The sequence below is a fragment of the Macaca nemestrina genome, chromosome 7 (assembly GCF_043159975.1).
Source record: "Macaca nemestrina isolate mMacNem1 chromosome 7, mMacNem.hap1, whole genome shotgun sequence".
Taxonomy (NCBI): Eukaryota; Metazoa; Chordata; class Mammalia; order Primates; family Cercopithecidae; genus Macaca; species Macaca nemestrina.
This window is the reverse complement of record NC_092131.1, coordinates 166,550,947-166,573,152: the sequence shown is the minus strand read 5'-3', so window position 1 is coordinate 166,573,152 and position 22,206 is coordinate 166,550,947. Positions and strand designations below refer to the sequence as shown.

General features: G+C 38.0%; 1 protein-coding gene and 1 long non-coding RNA gene across 4 annotated transcripts in view; one reads left to right on the top strand and one right to left on the bottom strand.

The window, feature by feature from the left end:
* LOC105492862 (diphthamine biosynthesis 6) overlaps positions 1-17,260 on the bottom strand; it is a 220,400-nt gene extending 203,140 nt beyond the window's left edge. For all 3 annotated transcript variants that reach the window (XR_011606181.1, XM_011760182.3, XM_071067125.1), the window contains exons 1-3: positions 17,156-17,260; positions 13,530-13,624; positions 8,906-9,099 (exon numbers count right to left, since the gene is read on the bottom strand). Coding sequence is in view for 2 of the 3 variants with exons in the window: in XM_011760182.3 (XP_011758484.2) it covers positions 8,906-9,099; positions 13,530-13,624; positions 17,156-17,178 (312 nt within the window). In the remaining variant the exon portion in view is untranslated. The remainder of the gene's footprint in view (positions 1-8,905; positions 9,100-13,529; positions 13,625-17,155) is intronic.
* Positions 17,261-17,352: 92 nt separating this feature from the next.
* The window catches only part of LOC105492829 (uncharacterized), a 313,905-nt gene continuing 309,051 nt past the window's right edge, over positions 17,353-22,206 (top strand). The window contains exon 1 of the long non-coding RNA XR_011606184.1: positions 17,353-17,517. This is a non-coding gene — a long non-coding RNA (uncharacterized lncRNA). The remainder of the gene's footprint in view (positions 17,518-22,206) is intronic.

Here is a 22,206-nt window from a genome sequence, read left to right as displayed (position 1 = left end):
TAAGAGGACTAAGAAAAACAGTAGTAGTATAGGTTAAAATTAACAGGAATGTCAAGGTCAACTAAGACATTTATTCAACTCCTCTTTATTCACTCAGTATTGTCCCACATCAGCACATCACAGAACAAGCTCCTATTAAACCATTTCTAATCAAAAAAACAAAACAAAACAAACAAAAAAACCTCATCACTAAGTATTTATTGATATCTTTATTTTTGATTATTTAATGATTTAGGCACTACAAATCTGCTGACTGAAGATGTTCCCAATTTAAAAGGCAAAGTTGTTTTAAAAATATCAGTTCAGGATCTATTACTGTGAGACCACCAATAAAGTCACATGCTTCAAAACTATGCAACAATAAAGAAATAAAGAATTTATGCTTATCAATCTGGATAATGTATTCTCAGTCATTTAATAAGAATATGGCAAGACAAGATAAACTACAGGCCTAGAAATGAAGTAGAAGACTATAGGACAGAGACCTACACCTAGCATCCCAGACAACACAACTCCAGAAGGAGACAGCTACAAAAGATTTCTTTGAAAATAAATAGTAGCATAGGAAAAGAAACCAAATAAACAAAAACAAACAAACTAAAAAAACCAACCAGTCAAAAGGACACAGACACTAGAGATTGAAAATAAAAAGAAAGAAATTTGAAAGAAAAGTCAAAAATACACAACACAATGTAAGATATATAGAGTAGATGATAAGATAGGAAGAAATCCATAGTTTGTAGAAGACAGGAATATAGGATATAAAAATAAGCCAATTGATAAATTTATAGAGAGACACTGACTCTGGGAAAAGATAAACACGAAGGGTATATATGTGCATGTGCAATATATACACACAATCACTGATACCAAGTGGAGAAAAGTTCAAGGTTGAAGAGACAGAATGATCATTTTGCCAAAATGAGGGAGTCACATTTTCTAGGCTTTAGGGGGAATTTATAGATGAAGGCTTTGTACCTGTGATAAGTTTAGGAACTATAGTAATTGACAAATACGGTACATTTTATTTCCAGACAGATCTTCCATCATGTACTTCCTCATGCATGCTTGACTTTATCATCTGAAAGGGCCAGATATGGCACAGCCTCAATAAAGCTGCACCTGGGAGTGAAAATGACACTGGGTATGTTCCAATGCCAATTCTTCCTGTTTAGAGTCCAGAATCAATACTAGAAAAGCATTTCTTATGCCAAGGGACCAGGTTTAATGTCCAAAATCTTGGGAACTGAAAGGGCTGGAGGCAAGCTGTGCAATTCTGAGGAGCCAGGAGCAATTTGTACAGGGCTGTGTGCCTGTTTAATTAATGCTATGTCTGGGTCCTCCCTGAAAATCTTAAGTCCATCTTACATGTTTCACCCACTCCAAACCCTTCAGATTTGCCATCTCAGGTTTTTCCCTCATGAAGTGAAGTGAAAAGAGATCCACAAAGTAATTTTCCACCATCATCAGGTTTTCTAAAATGCATACACTAAAAATAATTTGAAAGAGTTTCTGCTCAGCATTTTCATAAAGCAGTGTGCAGAAGGAAACTATTCTTGGTACAGTTAGTGGTTACACTGATAGGATGCCTTATTTTGAAAACTTCCACTATGATGTCCATTCCATTTATTATGATATTAAGCTTCTATGTAGAAAACAAAAGACAAAATGAATTTGCCAATGGTTTTATATCACATATCATAGTAACATGGCTCCCCTGTATTAGATAATTACAGTAAAATTTTTTTTTTTTTTTTTTTGAGGCAGAGTCTCACTCTGTCACCCAGGCTGTGGAGCATAGTGGTGTGATCTCAGCTCACTGCAACCTCTGCCTCCCAAGTTCAAACAATTCTCTCACCTCAGCCTCCTGAATAGCTGGGATTACAAGCACGCACCACCACGCCCAGCTAATTTTTGTATTTTAATACAGACGGGGTTTCCCCATGTTGGCCACACTGGTCTTGAACTCCTAAAAGTGGTCTGCCCGCCTCGGCCTCCTGAAGTGTTGCGATTACAAGGCATAAGCCACTGTGCCCGGCCTAGGTTGGAATAATTTGATACATTTTTTTTTTTTTACTAAACTTATTCTTTTAATATTCAATATTCTTTTAAGAGCCTCCATATGTCAGGAACTCTGCTAGGACAGATAGAAAAATGAACAGCGCTATCATGTTTTTCAGGTCTCACAATCTAGCAAAAGCAACAGCCACAAAAACAATCCTAATAATGCAATGAGACCCACAGTAGAGTTATAGACAAGCTGCCATGGAACAGAAAGGAGGAAGGTAAATTAGGATAGGTTTCACAAAAGAATATGAGGTGAGAAGGGGTTCTCCAGGAGGACAAAGAGATAAGCATAAAGAAAAGCACAGCCAAAGACTCAGACATGAAAAGCAATCTCCTAGAAACCTAATTAGTTCATTATAACTTGATCCCAGAGGTGCTTGTGTGGGAATAGCAGGATCAGACTAGTAGGATTGCCAGGGCCTCTTCTTAAAGAGCCTTCTGTGTTAGCCTAATGTGTTTGGACTGTATCTTAATCATGGGTCATTTAAGCATTTATACACATCAGCTGCCAACAACTTAGTAGAAGAGGTGGATGGAGCATAGGGCAATACTGAAGGCAAGTTGATTAGGGGGCTCTCACATAGTACAGATGAAAAACCAGTAGTGGTGAGAATGAAGTCAAGGGGTCAGATTTTAGAAGCCATACCAGCATTATCTATAATAGCTGGAGCTATAATGGTGATGGTTGAGGGGGATGGAGTGGAGAAAGAGACTGAGAAAAAAATGGAAGTCTCATAATAAGGCCTAGGTTTTGACTTAGATGATGAGGTAAATCATGATACTTTTAATTAAGGAAATAAAGAATATGGAACAAGTTTGTGTAGGAAGATAACAAACAAGTTTTGAATTTGTTTAGTTTACCATACCTGTGGAATATTAAGGTGGAAAAATCATGAGCAACTGAATATACAGGTCCTTAACTACAAGCTCACTGCTTCAGCCTCAATGTCCAACTGTTTTTGAAAAAAAAAAAGAGGATGAGGAAGGAAAAAAGGGAGGAAGGGAGGGAGAGAGGGAAGAGAGAAGAGATTGAAAAAGAAGAATCGGCTGGGTATGGTGGCTAACACCTGTAGTCCCAGCACTTTAGGAGGCCGAGGCAGGCAGATCACCCCAAGTCAGGAGTTCGAGAACAGCCTGGACAACATGGCGAAACCCCATTTCTACTAAAAATACAAAAAATAAATAAATAAATAAATAGCCAAGTGTGGTCGCGGGCGACTGTAATCCCAGCTACTCAGGAGGCTGAAGCAGAAGAACTGCTTGAACCTGGGAAGCGGAGGTTGCAGTGAGCTAAGATTGTGCCATTGCGCTCCAGCCTGGGTGACAAGAGCCACACTCAGTCTCAAAAAAAAAAAAAAAAAAGAATCATCTAGGATGGTTTCCAAGTTGAAACCTACACATTTTTAGGAAACACGTTACTCTTTGCCCCCCTACCAGAGTTCACCCTTCTACAGGCAACAGCCTGATCTATATTTGGAGATTAACCTTCCTTTACTCCTAGGAAACATATTCCCAGTAATCATGATTCCATCTCTTAGTTTAGGAATGACACACAATCTAGGCCTACCCAATCAAAGTCATCTTCTCCCAACCACAACTGACTGGTGAATGTGTTACACGTCAGATCAGTTAGATTCCCCTTTAAGCTGTTTAAAATGAAAACTGGGCCGGGTACGGTGGCTCAAGCCTGTAATCCCAGCACTTTGGGAGGCTGAGACGGGCAGATCACGAGGTCAGGAGATCGAGACCATCCTGACTAACACGGTGAAATCCCGTCTCTACTAAAAAAAAAATATATAAAAAACTAGCCGGGCGAGGTGGCGGGCGCCTGCAGTCCCAGCTACTTGGGAGGCTGAGGCAGGAGAATGGCGTAAACCCGGGAGGGGGAGCTTGCAGTGAGCTGAGATCCGGCCACTGCACTCCAGCCTGGGCAACAGAGCGAGACTCCGTCTCAAAAAAAATAAATAAATAAATAAAAAATAAATAAAATAAAATAAAATAAAATGAAAACTGGAGCTTTTCCTACTATATTTTAGCCAAGAAGCATACAACTGGGAGCCATCCTCTAATTACAAGGTCCTGACTGAGAAGAGAGTCTACAGAAAGTAGAGGTAAGAGAGAAACAGAAAACAAAACAAAACAAAACAACAAAATCTTGACTTTGATTATAAAATTTGTGTCCTATATCTAGTTATTTTGAAGTTAAACTTACCTTTAGATTGCTGTCAATAAAAAAAATAATTTTTAGTTATTTTTATGATTAAATTTATTTATGTATTAAATATTTATTAAAATTTTGATCCCTCAATTATTACTGTCAATAATAAACAGAAGGAAAGAACCAATGAAAAAAGGATTTCAATTAATTTATTAAGTTAGAAAGCAGATAAAGAAGGAACGATGACTGATCAGTCAGCAGAGACAGCCATAATCTACTGTTTGCATGGAAGAGAACAGAGCCAAGAAAGGAACCAAACTAGGCCACACTATCCTGAACTCCAGGAATAACAAATATGAGATGTGGGGTTGTGAAAATTCTAGAGTCAAAAGCATTCACAGTCAGCTTTCCTCTTGTATTATTCTTGGATATGAAAAGGCAACCAAAACATTAAAGAAAAGTCTATGACATGAAAGAGAAGAAAACTAAGAAAAAAAAATCTCAAAGAAAACATCAGTATCAGCTGGGAGCGGTGGCTCACGCCTGTAATCCCAACACTTTGGGAGGCCAAGGCGGACGGACCACCTGAGGTTGGGAGTTTGAGACCAGCCTGACCAACATGGATAAACCCCATCTCTACTAAAAATACAAAATTAGCCAGGTGTGGTGGCACATGTCTGTAATCCCAGCTACTCGGGATGCTGAGGCAGGAGAATTGCTTGAATCCGGGAGGCGGAGGTTGTGGTGAGCCAAGATTGTGCCACTGCACTCTAGCCTGGGTGACAAGAGCGAAACTCTGTCTCAAATAAAAAAAAAAAGAAAGAAAACACCAATATTTCAGGAAACGAAAGATAATATTTAAAATCTCTGTTTGTATTTTAAGAGGATATAGGGATGTTACATCTATAGAAAGAAAAATAAGTTGTTATTAAAAAACAATGGACAAACAAGAAAAGTTCTTGACTACTGAAAATATGATGGCTAAAATTTAAAAAATTTAGCAAGAAAGTAGGGAAATTTAAAAAGGAAATCTCACAGAATGTACCACAAAAAGACACTGAGATAGAAAATACATTTAAAAAAAGAGAGACATGAAGATTCACTCTAGAAGGTTTCATGTCTGACTAGTGAGAGTGTCAGCAAAAGGGAACAGAGAAAATCAAAAGGAACAAATTATCAAACAACTAGTGGAAGAACCATCCTTACACTGCAATTCTATTGGCTTTGCAATATGTTGTGTATCAGATTTGACATCAAGTTTTCTCCCGTCAAAAAAATAAAAATGGCTATGGCAGTTTTAGGTCTCACATCCACACATCTCTCTGCACAGAAGGATAAGAGCTTATCTTCTGCCAACTACCCAACATTCTAGGCTTCATTCTATTAGGACAAACATAGGTTAACAAAACCACCTCTGATCCAATCACAGTGGCCAGAAGAATGCCATGTTCTGACTGGCTATCACCTGGATTACATGCCTATGCCCAAACCATCAATCAGAGACAGAGGACAAGGGATGTGTCACTACTCAATAGGGATTTAGGGAAGGGATGCAGGAGAAACAACACTCAATACAGCATTAGTGTGATATTTCAGTACACCATGCATGAAGACACATCATAAAAGTTAACAGAGAAGAAAAACAGACCAACTAAAAGGGAACAACAATCACACCAGTATCTGCAAAAGGCTAGAGAACCATGGGGCAATGCTGTCTATGATTTGAGGGAAAAATGACTTTCAACTTAAAGTCCTAAATTCAACCAAATCAATAAAATATGAGGGCAGAACAGGAACATTTTCAAAATGGAAAGATTCCAAAGTCCCCTAAGGCAGTATCTTAAATATAGATTATACTGAAACTAAGGAATAAATCAAGAAAAAGGAAGACATCAGATCCAGAAAGTAGCTCCAACCGAATAGAACAGAAAGAATATAATCCCTGCGTATATTTCCTATAGAGATATAGTGCTTATATGTACCTTTCTGTAACTATTACACTGCTCGTGTGACTTAAAACAGACAGAACTGGAAATTACTATATTTTCAGGAAAAATACAGTTATCTATTAAACTAAACTAGATAAGAACTGAAGTTACATTTTAACAGTAAAGAAATTCTAAAGAATAAAAGATTAGCCACATGAAAAATATTTTGCAAACCTTGAGATACATACCTCTAGCTGTCAGAGTCACCTGATAATTTATGAGACAAAGGCTTATTACATTTCTATTAGGTGTCATAATTTCTACAAAATAGTTATGAAACTTGTAACTCTCTAAGTTCTTCCAAGTCTTTCCTACTTCTTTTCAGCAATTAGTAAATTAAACTCTTTGCAAAAAGGAACATCTATTCAAAAATTAGTTTTAATATTTGTGGGGAAAATGTTACAAAAACAAGACTTACATGTGAAAGCTGCAAAGCTGTAACTGCTTATAAATAAATGTATACAATGAAAATAAATCTAAATGCTTTCCATACTCCATTAATATTCAAAGGATTAAAAAATGCAGTTCTTTCTTTTTCTTAGAACAAGTAAAGACTAACTTGAAAAATTATAGCTTTTCTAGATTCGTTTTTTCCATAATTACTCAGTTATTCATCAGAATATGTAAGACCTCTATTGGAATCTTTGCAACAGTGTTTCATAAATGAATTTAACTATAAAAGCCTAGTTATACAATCACTTCCATAAAAGCAATATATTTCTGATATTTATGTCCTTAAAATATCCTATAGTAAAATTAATATTTCTACACAGGAAAAGAAGGAACTATTTAGTCCCAGACAACTTGATAACATATCTTTCAACTATAATTATCATGTACAAACTTCCAAAGCATAAGTTGTCAAGATTTTAACATTAGCATTAATTTATGTCATAACTGATGGTTACCATAAAGATAATAATGGCAAAGCATCCATTTCTCCAAAGACAGCATGGATGGAAAGGAAAATTTCTTCTTAATTATTGCTAATCTGTCCATTTTTAATTAAATTTATTATTAATAGTAACTTACTATCTCTCTCTCTCTTGCAGGGCTGTTATCACAGAGTTTCTCCAAAGTGATCAAGCTTCTGATTTTTAAGCAAGCCAATTACTTCAGTGTGAGTCTCATCATTTTATAATATTGGTTTATATAAAAACGTAATGCCCAAATTCTTTGTACTATGAGAAAGAAATTTTGAAAATGCAGGATTTGCACTCAGTATTTCACACTTCAACGTGAACACTGTCAAGATCATAACTGCACCCTTTTGGAGATATGACCACTAAAAGTAGGATTCTTTAAGCCTTCTACCTTGTTTGATAATGAAAATGTTTATCAGCATTTATCTTCCCAAAGGGAAGAAAGCAGATCTCTGTGATTTCCTTTCAAAAGTATCTACTTCTTATGCCATCCATAACTAAGCAGAAAATTTTGGTACTCCTCTAAGAGTTTTTCCTATCAGTTTCTTTTTAGAATAAAAATAAAAATGTTCTGACATACAAAATAAGAACTATTGTAGTCAAATTTTAAAAGAATTTCAGTGCTTCATATATTTTTCAAATCAAGAGCCTTAATTAACTTTTGATTTGTATGAAAGTCAAAGTATGTCGTTTAAGTAGCTACTTGAAACTAGAAAATTTTCATGACAGAGGTTCATGAGATAACTTCTGAAAAAACTGAACTTCTCTCAAGAGTGAGAAAGTGAAATGCAATGTCCCTTTGTAAAGGAAGGGACAGAAATCTTTCCTTCCCCTTGTGAAAAATAGTAAGACATCAAGAAATACTGGCTTGAATATCCTACTTCATCAAATCTGCCTTATAGGAATCGATTGTAACTGAATAAAAATTCATACTTAGAAGAATACTGAACTGTATTCAAATAGTTGGCTATCAATAAAAATGAAAAGATAATTGCTTAATATAAAATCATCCTTATTAATTACCATTTACTGAGTATAGTAACTATTAGATATATGAGCCCAAATATACCCTCCTAGAAATTAATGAGTGCAAAATGGCTGCCAAACTCTTACATACTGTGACTTATACATTAAATTCATACCTGTTCCAACAGATTTAAGCAAGCTTCAATCTCTCATTTTTTTTATGTCTACTTGTTAGCTTATCAGAAATGTCTTGCTTGACCACCATATGTAGCACTACCTCCACAGCTACGTCCTGCCATCATGTGCTATCTGATTCTGCTTCATTTTTCTTCATAGTACTGTTCACTATCAAGCATGTTATTTGTTTATTGCCTGTCCTCTTCCACTAGAAAGTGAGCTCCATTAGCACAGGCCTTTAACTTATATGTTCACTGTTCTATCCCCAGTGTCTGGCACTATATGCCAGGCATATAGTAGACATTCAAAAAATATTTGTTAATAAAGAAATTAAATGGCCATCAGCTCTAATCTTTCTTTTCCTTAGGAACAGAAAACTTAGTTTAATATCATTGGATAATCCTGGATGCCAAACTATACAAAAAGTCTTATTTTTAAATATCATTTAATATAAAGGCATACTCACCATTTGGAGCTTTTTTATAACCAAAAAAAGACAAAATATCCTTTTAAAGAATAGTAGGGCTACTAACAATTGCAAATTATGAATTTCTAAATAATTTGGCAAATGTAATTTCTTAAATTACACACTAAATTCAAGATACTTAATTGGTTACTCTGCATACCTTAACAAGTTTCAAAAGCTCATAGAGATCTTCAACCTCATCACCTTCACATTTGGTGTATACTTGTCTTGTATCCAAGCTCCTTCCTCTTATGGTTCGGCGATAGAGGGGAAGAGCCATTGCTTCTGCATACAAGTCAATGGCATGGTGTCCCACTGTCTGATACATGTAGCTATCCAGTTCATCAGACCCCACTGCAACAATTAAAATGGAAATAATTAGCAAAAGAGAGTGAAAAAGAAAGTGGATTTGAAAGCCCATCCAGGTTTTACTGCTTGAAGAGTAGTCGACACAGAACTTAAAAGCTTGCTATATTTCTCTGCATTTATGTAGTGAAATAAAAACGTAAGAATTGTACATTTGTCTGTAGTTGCATCTAGTTCATATCACCCCTAATAATCTCTACTGCTAATTACAAATACAAATGTATTAATACATAAATCTGTTATACCATATATGGCAAACATTTAAAGACTAATGTATCCAATAAATTTTGATTAGTTTATTCAGTTAAAGATTTTTATTACATAAATGTTTTTACACATCATTCAAGGTTATTCACGAAGTCATCTAGACTTGTAGAAAAAACCTTTCTTAATTAAATATCTACTTAGTAAGTGACAAATATTGGTAAGAAAAATTTCAGATTATTTTGGTATATTTTATATTCAGATATTCAGTACCTTATAATAAAATATGTAAATAGACATAAATTCAATATTGTTAGAGCATTAGAGCAGTTTCAAATGTGCATAGAAACATGATATCTTAAGCTAATCAATAATATAATCAGTGGTTGTCACAAGATTCCACAAATATCAATATGAGTAAAATATTCAAAACAGATGAGTCACATCAGAGCTTTGGGTGATATAAATGAACTTAGAAATATACTGGAATAGACCTTTTGATCTCATAACCTTACTTTTCAGAAAAAGAATCATGAATATATACAAAGATTATTTGCAAAGATATTTATCACATTATTTAAAATAGACTAGAAATTATAGTATATTCATATAATAAAGTACTATGTAGCCACTAATATAATGTTGAAGAACATTTTCTAAAGTATGTTCTGTGGCATACAAATCCCATAAGATATTAATAGGTATGGGATGATAAAAAGATTTAAGGTTAAAGAAGTTTAGGAAACATGGGGATAAAAAGCGTTAAATGGATGTCTGTGGTGTAAATCTTCCTAGGCTAATATGCTTTCAGGTACTCCAATAAGAGCAGAGAATATGAACTATCTCTCAAATTTATCTACCCACAGAACACTTAAATTTAAAGGGGGTATCTGTGTTCTAAAGACATACAGGAAATGCTATTGTAGAATAATATTTAATGACATGGAAAATGTTCACAAAATGCTATTAAGTAAAAAAAAAAAAAGAAAAGAAAAATTACAAAATAATTATTTTGACATATACCTATGTGTGTATGTATGAATATAAGCCAAACCAGTCCAGGCTTTCCATTAAATGTGAAAATTTCCTATCAAAAGGAATGAAAAATGATAGTGCAAGGATCCCTTCAACAATCAATGTGCTACCCTACTTTGGCTCACAGGTTTCTGAACTCACACATGATTAGACTGGCTTCCTTCAGAATATTACTCACATTGTTGTTATAAAGGTTTCTACTCCTGGTCCCAGTAGGAAGTAGAGAACATAGCCAAAGACCTAAAAACCTTTCGGCCTTCTCTTGTCTCAAAGTTAGACTGGATCTTTAAAAACATTCATTTTAAAGGATATTGATACAATAAAATCAATTTATTCAAAGAAATTTGGGCTTCTTGGCAAGAAACATTCTAATGTTAGCATAATAAGTAAAACATTTCACTGGCTTCAAAAACCTAGAAGATAATTTTCTTTAAGGCTCCATTTAGTCCTAACCACATTGTAACTTTGATTAATGGAAGCTACACAGCAACAATAGTGTGAGATCAAATAAAACCAAAGGCTCCCCTGTTGCCTGAAGCCACTCAATTAACATGCCACAAAAGTTCCTACTACAAATCTAAAGAGATGGTTTTGTGAATTTTATGACAAGTTCACATTATCCCCATTGATGGGTATAAATTCCTTTTCAGACCACCCATTGAAAACCCATAACTTTGCTGGACATTGCAGTCATCTCTACCAGTCATTCCTCACTAAGGTTTCTTTTATAACACTCGTAAGGGGAAAATAAGTCATTCAGTGAATTGTTCAATAATTCCCAATGTCCTGCTGATTCTCATCAAGATTAACTAAACCATCTCCATCTACCAACCCACAGCCATCTGCTTTCTTCCACAACAATTACTATTGTTTCAATTGCCTTTTTCCAGGCTTTTTACTTCAGAATATTCTAATTCCATTTACTATTAAATTTTTTCTCATTAACAATATTCTAAATAAGTGTCTCTATTGTGAGAGGTATAATTTTTATTTTTATTTTTATTGTATTTATGTATTTATATATATATTTTTTGAGACGGAGTCTCACTCTGTCACCCAGGCTGGAGTGCAGTGGTGCAATCTCAGCTCACTGCAAGCTCCACCTCCCGGGTTCACGCCATTCTCCTGCCTCAGCCTCCCCAACAGCTGGGACTAGAGGCGCCCGCCACTATGCCCGGCTAATTTTAATATTTTCAGTAGAGATGGGGTTTCACCATGTTAGCCAGGATGGTCTCGATCTCCTGACCTTGTGATCCGCCCACCTCGGCCTCCCAAAGTGCTGGGATTACAGGTGTGAGCCACCGCGCCCAGCCTTGGAGAGGTATAATTTAAAGATACACTTTGCTTGTCATTTTACCACCCTGCCAGTGAACCGTGGACACAAGGAGGATTACACATTAATGATTCTGTACCAGGTAAGTAAAATAATTCATGTGAAAGCTGAAGACAAGATAGAAACTCCAGTGATGGAAATGACAGTATACTATGTAGGTATTATATACTATATAAACATCTGCTTTTTAACTTCACAAGATAGCTTAAAAGTCCCAGTTGCCTCCCTGGCCACAAGGGATAAGGGAGTTTCTTTCCTTTCCTTTGGTAAACCTGACAGGAGATTCTGCTTCCTCTTTTATAATACAGAAGTTAGAGTGCAGTTCCTACTCATTCTCAAAGAATTTTCTCTTTCTTAAAGTTGGAACTTCTTTAAAAAACTTCACTTCTAAAAAACCATCTGCTACTCATCAACTGCAGCACAAAATCCAAGCATGTGCATTTACCTATGACTCTCTGCGGGACCTTTCCATTTCTTCCTATAAAATATTTCTAACCTCTGTCTTTCCACACAACTTCCAGCATTACTTACGTCTTAATCACAGAAGAAAAGAAAATTCAAATATCTGACTGAAATAACTGCTTACTATTCCAGGGCTAATTCAAATTAGTTCATTATGTAACTGTCCACCAATCAACTTTGCTTGAACTCCTACCAGAGGCATAGAGCTGTTCTAAGCAATGAGGAGCAATAAAAGGAAGATAGAAGATATGATCTCTCCTCTCAAAAAGCTTATAATCAATCTATTTAGAGATATAAAACAAGTATTTAGCTAGATTCCAATTCAGCTAAATTTACAGAATGCCTACTTCAAGACAGGAACTATAACCAATGTTCTCACATATACTACTCATTTAATTAATCTTAAAATAACAGTAGTGCAAAAAGATGGAGCCTGGAAAGAAGTAAAAGAGATAATAAAAAGATCTTAGTAGAAGAGTCCTGTGAGAAGCAGTAATACAAAAGTCACACAAGTGCTAATCTTTGCTCCCTCTTACATTTTAGCAGTTAATATCTTTTAGTTTCATAGGTATAACACAAGAGCATTAAAAAGCAAATTGGTGAATATATTTCTTTTGTCAAAAGCTATAACTGGGGATATTTCATTGGGGAAAAAAATGAAAAAAGTAGCCAATATGAGGTCTGTGAATTTTATGTAGATGCCCTTGTTACTACAGACAAATGAAAAGTGGAAATGCATTGCTTTTTGCTTCTCTCAAGTCTCACATCTCTGGCTTACATCTAAAATAGGTAAACTGTATCTTTTTTTTTTTTTTTTTTTTTTTGAGACGGAGTCTCGCTGTGTCTCCCAAGCTGGAGTGCAGTGGCATCTCGGCTCACTGCAAGCTCCACCTCCTGAGTTCACGCCATTCTCCTGCCTCAGCCTCCCGAGGAGCTGGGACTACAGGTGCCTAATAACATTAATATATCATTTATCAATATATGTCTTACTTCTCAAGCCCCTTAAGGCATGAGACTATATCTTATCTACCTCTATGCTGCCTACAGTACTTGGAAATGTGGTGGGGTAAAATGGCAGTGTACTTTGAAGTAAGAAGGTTCAAGTCTTAGCTCTACAAGTTTGTGCTAGTTTACTTCAGACAAACTCTAAGCTTCAGGATCCCTGTCTATTAAGATTAATAATGCATCTCTATAGAAGTTGGTTATGAGAATTAAAAAATAAGTGAAGACAATGCTAAGTTCTACGTGGAACCTAGCATCTAATGGGTGCTTAATATATATTGGTTCTTTTTTTTTCGTCTTTGTATGGTATACCTGTACAATGTAATTATGAAGTTGGAGTTTCATTCATTTAGGCAACTTCCCAATAAAGGCATGTACTTACCTTGGTTTTCAGCTGGTCTCAGATTTGCTAAAGCAACGATCTGATGCCCAGCAGCAATGCACTGCATCATATTATAGCAGCTGTCTTTCCCACCACTAAAAAAATACATCAACAGAGAGACAAATATCAAGCTACTGACCATTATTCAACATAAAATCACTAGATATCAAAACAGAACATATTATTTACTGGACTTTTCAGAATATATTACAATGCAAAAAAAACATTAATTTCTAAATCATAAACAAACTGAGCAACCTGAATGTCCAGGGCCGCCATACACAGGAGCTTAAGAAACTATATGCCTTTATAAAAAGAATATTCTAAATAAAATGTGGTAACTTTTTGCTTTGTGATAGCAAATATATATATTTGAAGTGCTTTGCAAATAGAAAATGATTTCAATTTACATCCCAGCTAAACATTTATTATATAATTATATATTTCATATATATATTCCATCTAAGGAATATATATATAAAATAATTTCATAGAAATTATTGAAAAAGCAAAAAAAAAAAAAAGATTCTTTATGAGAAAGTAAAAAAAATAAATTCTGCTCCACCATAAGAAATCTAAGAAATAGCTATCATCAGCAATTAAAGGACCAAATTAAAGATTTGAGTACCTATCTAATGACAAAGTTTGACACACTTGGTGGGTTCAAATTCTGCAGAGATAAAAAAACAAGATGCTGACTTAGACTGATGACGTGAAACATCAGCACTATCAGCACTTCAGCCATCACCACACTTACATACATACATATGTTATACACATACACATTTTATGATGGCAGCAGAACATGGCTTGAGCTATAAATCTAGTAACACATTGAAAGGAACTTCTAAATTCTGGTTCTAAATCTACCTAAGGCAGAGGCGTATCACTTAGTAAAGACAAGTAGTAGCTCATCTGTAATATGGCTGAATGGCAATCTATATGCCATTGTGGTTTAATATTCTCCTAATTCCCACTATGATTTCTCATTGCCTCTCTCCCTTTTATATTTCTTTTCCTCCTGTTTCCCTTCTTTCCAATATTTGCTTAAGGTCTGCAAATGTGCCCCCAGGCAATGTTTAGACCTCTTCATAGCTCAAGAAACTGAGGACCCCAGAAACTGGCCCTGTTGCCTTTTATCTTAGTTTTCAACATTTTCTGCCTCTTCCACCCTCCCATCAATAACAACTCTCATTCCAAAACTTCTCAAGTGGAAGGAGAGTGCAAGGGCCAAAGTGAAGTTTTAAAAAGTCCATTCTTCCTCTCTTCAGATTCCGTATCCCTGTAAGTAGGTCTTCCACAGCTTCCCGTATCGAACCTTACTGCTCTGTTTCCCCAGGCTAAAAAGATATGACTAATTGTTTCAGATATTAAAGACTGAAGGGTGTGCATTCAGAATCAGAATTGAGTCTTACAATTCATTTTGAAATACGCTAACATTTCAAACATGGTTTTCAGTAGTATTTACCAAACTGTGTTCTGTGGAACACTGGTGTCCAACAAAATACTAACCAATTACTCTAAAAAAAGGTTTTGAATACTAGACAAGCTTGGGAAATGCGGAGTACCTTACTGTCCTCTTAGAACTCCATTAAGTACACATGTATGTTATGGGAGAGGTCTTATAGATCTATTTTAGTTTCCAATTCTGGGATACTAAGCCAAGTTATTAAATGTGCTTAGGTTTGCATACCTCATAGAAAAATTAGTGAATGGTCCGCCTGGATAATCCTCAAAACAACATTCAACTATAAAATTCAAAGACCCATTTATTTATTAGAAAAATAATGTTCCATGAGAGCACATGGACACAGGGAGGGGAACATCACACACCGGGCCCTGTGGGGGGTTGGGGCTAGGGGAGGGCTAATGTTAGGAGAAATACCTAATGTAGGTGATGGGTTGATGGATGCAGCAAACCACCATGGCACGTGTATACTTATGTAAAAAAATGCACGTTCTGCACATGTAACCCAGAACTTAAAGTATAATAAAAAAATTAATTAAAAAAGGAAAATAATGTTCTTATAAAGATATGTAAGAATACCAGTTTCACTTATTCACTTACAATACATAATGATATATAATGCATATATATAGACTACATAGCATCTATATAAGCATATAGGTAAGTGCTTATGTATTCATACTTACAGCATATGTCCTTACAGCTCTTACACTTCAGCAAGAATTTTCCAACATTGCTTTTTTTAGCAATTTTTTTTTTTATTATAAAACAACATATGTACATTACAGGTTATTTAGTATAACTGACTCTACCAATCTTCTCTCCTCCCCTCTAATACTTCTAAGTCTTTGGTGGTTGTGCTTTACTTTAATCATTAAACTTTTGAAAAACGATGTAAATTTGAATTATTCACTTCCTGGGGTACTTTTAATTCTAAAATGAGACACAATGGTTAAAGCCTAATCATTCATTTTACAGAGGACATTTACTGAAAAACAATTATTGTGACATTATGGTCTAGTCTCCTAAAAATCACACTGAAGGAAAGGGAACTGGAATATTTCAGACACTGTAGTAGGTTTGAAATGTCATATCAAGTCCTTAATAGGACAATGGTTAACCAGCCAGTATCAGTTACCTAAGGGACTTAACGAAAACGTTTATGAAATCTTCAATTGGATTACAAAAGCAAACGTATCGTTGTACTGTATCTAAGACACTCTACAGGGCAAAATCTCATGAAACAAATATTTAAAGTAGTCTAAACTAACTTTTTAATGTTGTTAGTGTGTTCCCTTCCGCCTCAGTTTATAGATTGAGTATGGAAATATTTAAGCAGGTTTGGTTTTGGTTTGTCAGTCATAGGACTTATTTAGACACTTAAATTTATGATTTGGTTACTACAGACATCAAACTCCTTTTGAAATACAGAGTATACGGTAAGGTCACTCTAAAGCAATGATGAGAGTCCGAAGCAACAGCAACTGCATCTAGCATAAGACTAGTACAATCCGGTCTCTACCACGAAGAGAGATCTCTGTACTTGAGTGCCCAAAGGCAGACACACACACATGCCATAAGCAATCCACATCTGTGAAGATGAGGGAAGGGTGGACTTCTTGGGAGGGGCGGAACCAGTTACAACTAGGGAGGAAGCCCAGGCTACGGCGGACCCAGCTGACCAAAGGGAACTACAGAAGAGGATGAAGAAAGCGAGGGGGAAAGGGCGAGGGTTATTAACTGAGTTGGCGGAACAAGGTAGTGGCTCCAAACTTCACGGCTCATTAGAGCTTGAAAAAAATCAGACGCCGGGCCGCACAGAAGTAATTAAACCAATCCCTCTGGCGGCGGGGCCCAGGCGCCAGTTTTTTTGTTTTTTGTTTTTTTAATTTCCCAGTTGAATCCAATGGGAATCCAAGTTTGAGGGCTGGAAGACCAGAGAGGCAGCAACGGACGGGGAGGAGGCGCGCCAGCCCAGGACCGAGGCACAAGCGGGCCGGCAATACCGAAGGCTCCGCCTCTTCCTGTGGCTCAGAGGAGCCGCGGAACCCCCAACACGCGGCTCAGGCAGAGACACCCACTCTTTCGGCGCTAGGGGCGGCTGGAAGGGACGAGAGGTTGGCCTGGGAAGAGGGAGGCGGCTCCAGCACCGCATTACCTGATCAGGGCCGCGACCCTCATGCTGAGCGCAGTGCGCGTGCGTGCGGCGGGCGCGTGCGGGGGCGGGAGCCAGGAGGTCGCCGCCGCAGCTCCCGTGACGCACCGCGGGGCCTCGCCCGGGTGTTCGCTCCGCCGCCTGTCCGCGGATCGGTGCTGCGAGCCTCGCGGCTGCCTGCAGGACACCTGAGCGCGGAGGGTGCGGCACGTTGGCACCTTGACCCTGTGACAGGAACACCTCGGCCCAGAAAAGAATGATGTTTAGGCACGGCCTAACCACCTAAGTGAGGGCACTGAAGCTGCCGGGGGAAGGGCAAGCTCCGTGTTGCAGAGCCCAAGCCCGGGGGCGCTGGATTTGTTTTGGTAAGAGGGGCTTTAGCGTCCCAAATGCTGCAAATTGACACACTTATGGACGTGCAAGCGCAGAAGAAATTTGCCCTTCTTCCCCCCATCTCCCGCAGAAACAACTGTACACTTTTGCTTTTTAACGTACATCTCCTCAGTCCTCCAAACCTGTGTCCAGATGTGAAACTGAGATCCCCAGGTGCTGAGGTAATTTTTAAATCTGCGGTTAGCCATCCCCGCCCACCTCTAGGCCCTCTGTGGCTTTGGCTCTTGGTCAAGCTTGTTATTTGACAAGGCCAGGCCGGGCTCTTCACCAAAGAGTAATGGCCTTGCAGAAAGAAAATCTAGCTTCTAAGTTTATTTGCCAAGTATGTATTGAGTGCCTTTCGTGTACCGGGCACTGTTTTAGACTCTGTGGATACAACCGCAAATAAAAACCCAGCATTCCCGGCATAGAGCTTAAATGGGGATGGAGAGAACAGACAATATATAGCTTAAAGGTAAACAGTATTATGAAGAGTGAGAAGTGCTGTTAGAAAGGGCGGGGCGGGGAGAGAGAGGAGAGAGGTGGAGAGGCAAATTGCAGAATTAAATAGTGTCTATATAGGCCTTATTGATAAAGTGAGAGTTGAGCCAACTTAAGGAGAATTAGCTGTGTATATGATTGGGGTGTGCTCCAGACAAGAAAAAGAAAAAAAAAAAATCAAAGGTTCTAGGTGCGTTGTGTGTTTGTGGAAGACTAAGGCAGATCAATGTTGCTGGAGCAGACTGAGCAAAGCAGAGAGTAGTGGAGAGGAAGTTAAGGTGATGGAGGGGAAGGATTATATAGGGTCTTGTAGGTCATCACAGACTATTGAAGAGGTGTGACTTAAAATTTTAAAAGGATTGCAGTGTTGAGAATACATCTATTAGGAACCTGTTACAGTGTTCCAGTAGAGGGCGGAGCCTAGAATTGGCATGGTGAATTTGGTGAGAAGTAAATGGATTCCAGCTCTATTTCGAAGATAGAGCCAATAGAATCTGATTAGATTTGGGATATATGAGAAAGAAAGTCATGAAAGATGATGCCAAAGGCATGAATTAAGTAAGTTAATATATGTAGGGAACTTAAAATTATGCCAGGTACATAGTAAGCATTCAATTTTATTTTGATGTTCTCAACTCTAATACTCAGTATGGGTGACTATCTACATATCAGTTTCATCATCTAGAATCATGCAGCTTTAAGATTTTGCAATTATGAATATTTACCAAATGAGTCAAGTATTTAAGAAGTTTGCAGTCTATTTGGGGGAGATAAATACATGAAACACACTTTTAATGATACAGCTCCGATGAGTGGAAGAGCACCAGGGCTCTCATCTCACGCCGAATTGGATAAAATGACACAGACACACATGGAGTGGTTTTAAGGAGTGGAGAATTTAATGGGCGAGAAAGAAGGGAGAAGAAAGAAGGAAGACGCCCCCCTGTAGAGACACAGGGAGGTGGGCTCCAAAGCCTAGAGAGGAAACCCCGAGTGCTGCGTTAACAGCCGGGGATGTGAGGAGGCTGGAGGAGGCAGTGTCTGATTTGCATAGCGCTCGGGGGATTGGTTTGATCACGCATGTCATTCCCGTAGCCCACGGAAAAACTTGGCTCTCCCACCCTAGCCTTTTAGTATGCAAATGCAGGTCGCCTTGATGTTCTACAAATGTGGGGATATGTGGGGGTGGCCATGTTGCCAGGCACAAGTAGGGGCAAGGCCAAGAGGACAAGGTGGCTATCGCCATGTTTGTGTGGACTTAGTTTTTAATGGCTTTCATTTGCATATCAAAGGTTGACAGCTGGGTTCTAAGAGCGGGGGCTTTCCTGCTAGACAAGAAACACTTCTGGAGCTACTTTAAAGGAGACAAAAACTTTCCAAGGACCCCTTTTCCTCTCTATCTGCCTAAAATAATTTTTTACTAAATCCTACAGCAGTAATCCAAGAGAACGTATTTTGAAAGTAACAAGTTATGTAATGCATATGGCAAGAGCCCCCTGAGTCAAACCCACAGGGTAATGCCTGGAATGAGGATGGGACTTGAAAGATGAGCAGAATTGAACCGGAATGGGTGGAACATCCAAACGAAGACAGCAAGACAAGAATGAGAGTGGTGCGTTGAACAACAGTGGGTAGACTAGCTTGACTAGTTTGGAAGGTATATGGGAAAGAAGGAAAAATAAGTTGAATAAATAGGATGAGGCCAGGTTATCCAGGGTCATGGAAAACCAAAATGAGGAATTTCAAAACCAGGCAGGTTCCTGTGGCTACTTGACATCATTTTTCAGGAGATTGTATGAAATAGCAGTAATGAACATGATGAGTGATTTTGATAAAATAGGCACTCCCGAAGATGCCAATGGATATCTTTTCCACCAAGGGGTATCTTTTCCTTGCCACTTCCCAAGAGGGATAAAGAGAGAAGATTCAACGGTTACCTTCCCAAAACTACATCTTTAGGATTGTATTTTGTTTCTCTCTGCACTCTGTATGCTTCATTGTAAGACATCCTCAACAAACAGTGTGTATATCCTGGTATTAAACTGTATGTTATATACAGTGTGTATATCCTGGCATGAAACTGTATGTTAGGAAATATGTTGAGGCCATTCCTCCAAGGTCACCCAGTTATTAGCTTGATGGTGTTGCTTTCCCCCTGGATTCTTCCTAGCACCTTGTATTAAGTATCTCTTCTCCAGGTCCTTTTTACCCCTTGAACAAAATTTCTCTCAGCACCTATTCCCTCCTTTTAAAACTTTCTACCAGAATTATTTAAATTAACGAATGTTTCCGGTTGCCTAATGTAACACTGCAACATGTGCTTTATTAAAAATTTTTATATTTCCTCACATTAGTGCCTTTCTCTCAGAATTACAATACAAGGCTCTGTGCTTGAATGTCCTATCAAGGCCACCATAAAAATGGTAGGTTCGATTCATTCTGGTTCAATAGACATATTGGTATTTCTGAAATTAACAGATGTCTGATTGGTCTTGACCCAGCCATCAAAGTTATTCTTAGATTCATACATATTTTTTGAAGGTTTTTTTTTTTTCATAGCTAACTGAACAAAACCAGGGCAATTATTGACCCCTGAAAAACTTGTTAAAAACTAGAGATTCGGCTATGCTCTAACTTTTCCCATTGAGAATCTTTCTTATTTCATTCTAGTCACCGTTGTGGGTGTCATTTTCTTTTGCCGAAATTTAAAAACAACACCCAGTTTGTCAGCTACAGGTTTCTGAGAAGCAGATGCCAAGACGGGATTACATGTGCAGGAGATTAGAGAAAATGCCTGTGAAGGACAAAGAGAGACCAGCAAGAGAAGGCAGGGAGACTCCCATTGGAATGCAGGGGGGTGGAAATCTGAAAAAGAATGGGAAGGAAGAATAGGTTGAAAGAACCTATTTGCAGTGTCATTCTGAGAGACTCAGCCAGGTCAATGGGGAGTCCTAAGCCAAAGTTGTTCATTAGAGGAATTCCAAATTGGTCAGGAATTGCCCAGTTCTAGTATCTCTGCCGTGCTCAGTCATTGTCTGAGAGCAGTGCAGGAAAAACTTAGTCTGGTGCAAACTCAGTGGTGAATCCAAAAGAATCCAAAAGTGCAGTAGATGGAGACTGTAAGTCAGTTCATAATAACGTTCATGGTATCGCTTCATGATTTCTGTCAACCTCTCTAGGATAAACTTAGGGAAGGGAAGTTAATAGGACAAACTCTCATCACAGGTGGTCTGGGACCACACTAGTACTTACCCTGTCCTCCACTCTCCACTCTATATTCCCCTCACTCTCAGCTCTCACTTCAGCAGATCTTGTTGACTTACTTGGTGGCATGACCTAAACTTCACTCCTAAGTGGTCTTGGGCTTTTGTCGTCATACTCTTCTCAGTCCGTGACTGCAGTTTGTGTCCATTCACAGTTAGAATTAGGTAAGGGCATACCAAGAGGCACCCAAGTGGATCGTCTGAGTTCCACATGTGTATTTCTCCTTGTCCCCAGGGTGTAAAGGTGGCCCCACCTCCTCATACTAATCAATCATCCTTGCTTGCTGGCCCCTGGCTGCAAAGAGCCAAAAGTGTCATACCGTACATAACTTACAGTTCAATGGATGCCCGCTCTACCCCGTTGCAAGAGAGAAAACCTGTAATTCTACTCAACCCAGAGTTGGGGGAGGTGAAGCACAGAGTTCTCCAGTGCGTTGTTAGGAGTGATTGTAAATATAGCCATTTGTGATTTCACCTTTTGGTTCCTAGATCCATGTATTTGTCCTACTAGAGACACAGTGTCATATAGAAATCTCTGATTAGTACCTATACTAAATACTGAGAGATGTCATGCCATCCTTGCAGATTATTGTCTCTGAGCTGCTGATTTAGCTGTGACTTAAGTAGGCTTTTCCAGTACTCTATGAGGCCAACTTCACCTAAATAGTACAATATATGATAAAACAATTAGACCCCATGGTCATGGCCTACCTGTACCTCTTTTACTATAAAGTAAGTTTTCTTGTGAATACCCTGCTAGGTGGGATTCTGTGACTAGAGAGGCATTCTGCTAGTGGTGCCAGCTAAATCTTTGCAGACAGGAAAGGCCAGGTTCTAGTACCTGCTCAATCAAAGCCCGGAAGCAGCCAGGGGAAGCGTGGCTTGTCATGAACTCCACAGTGGATCCAAAGGTGTGGC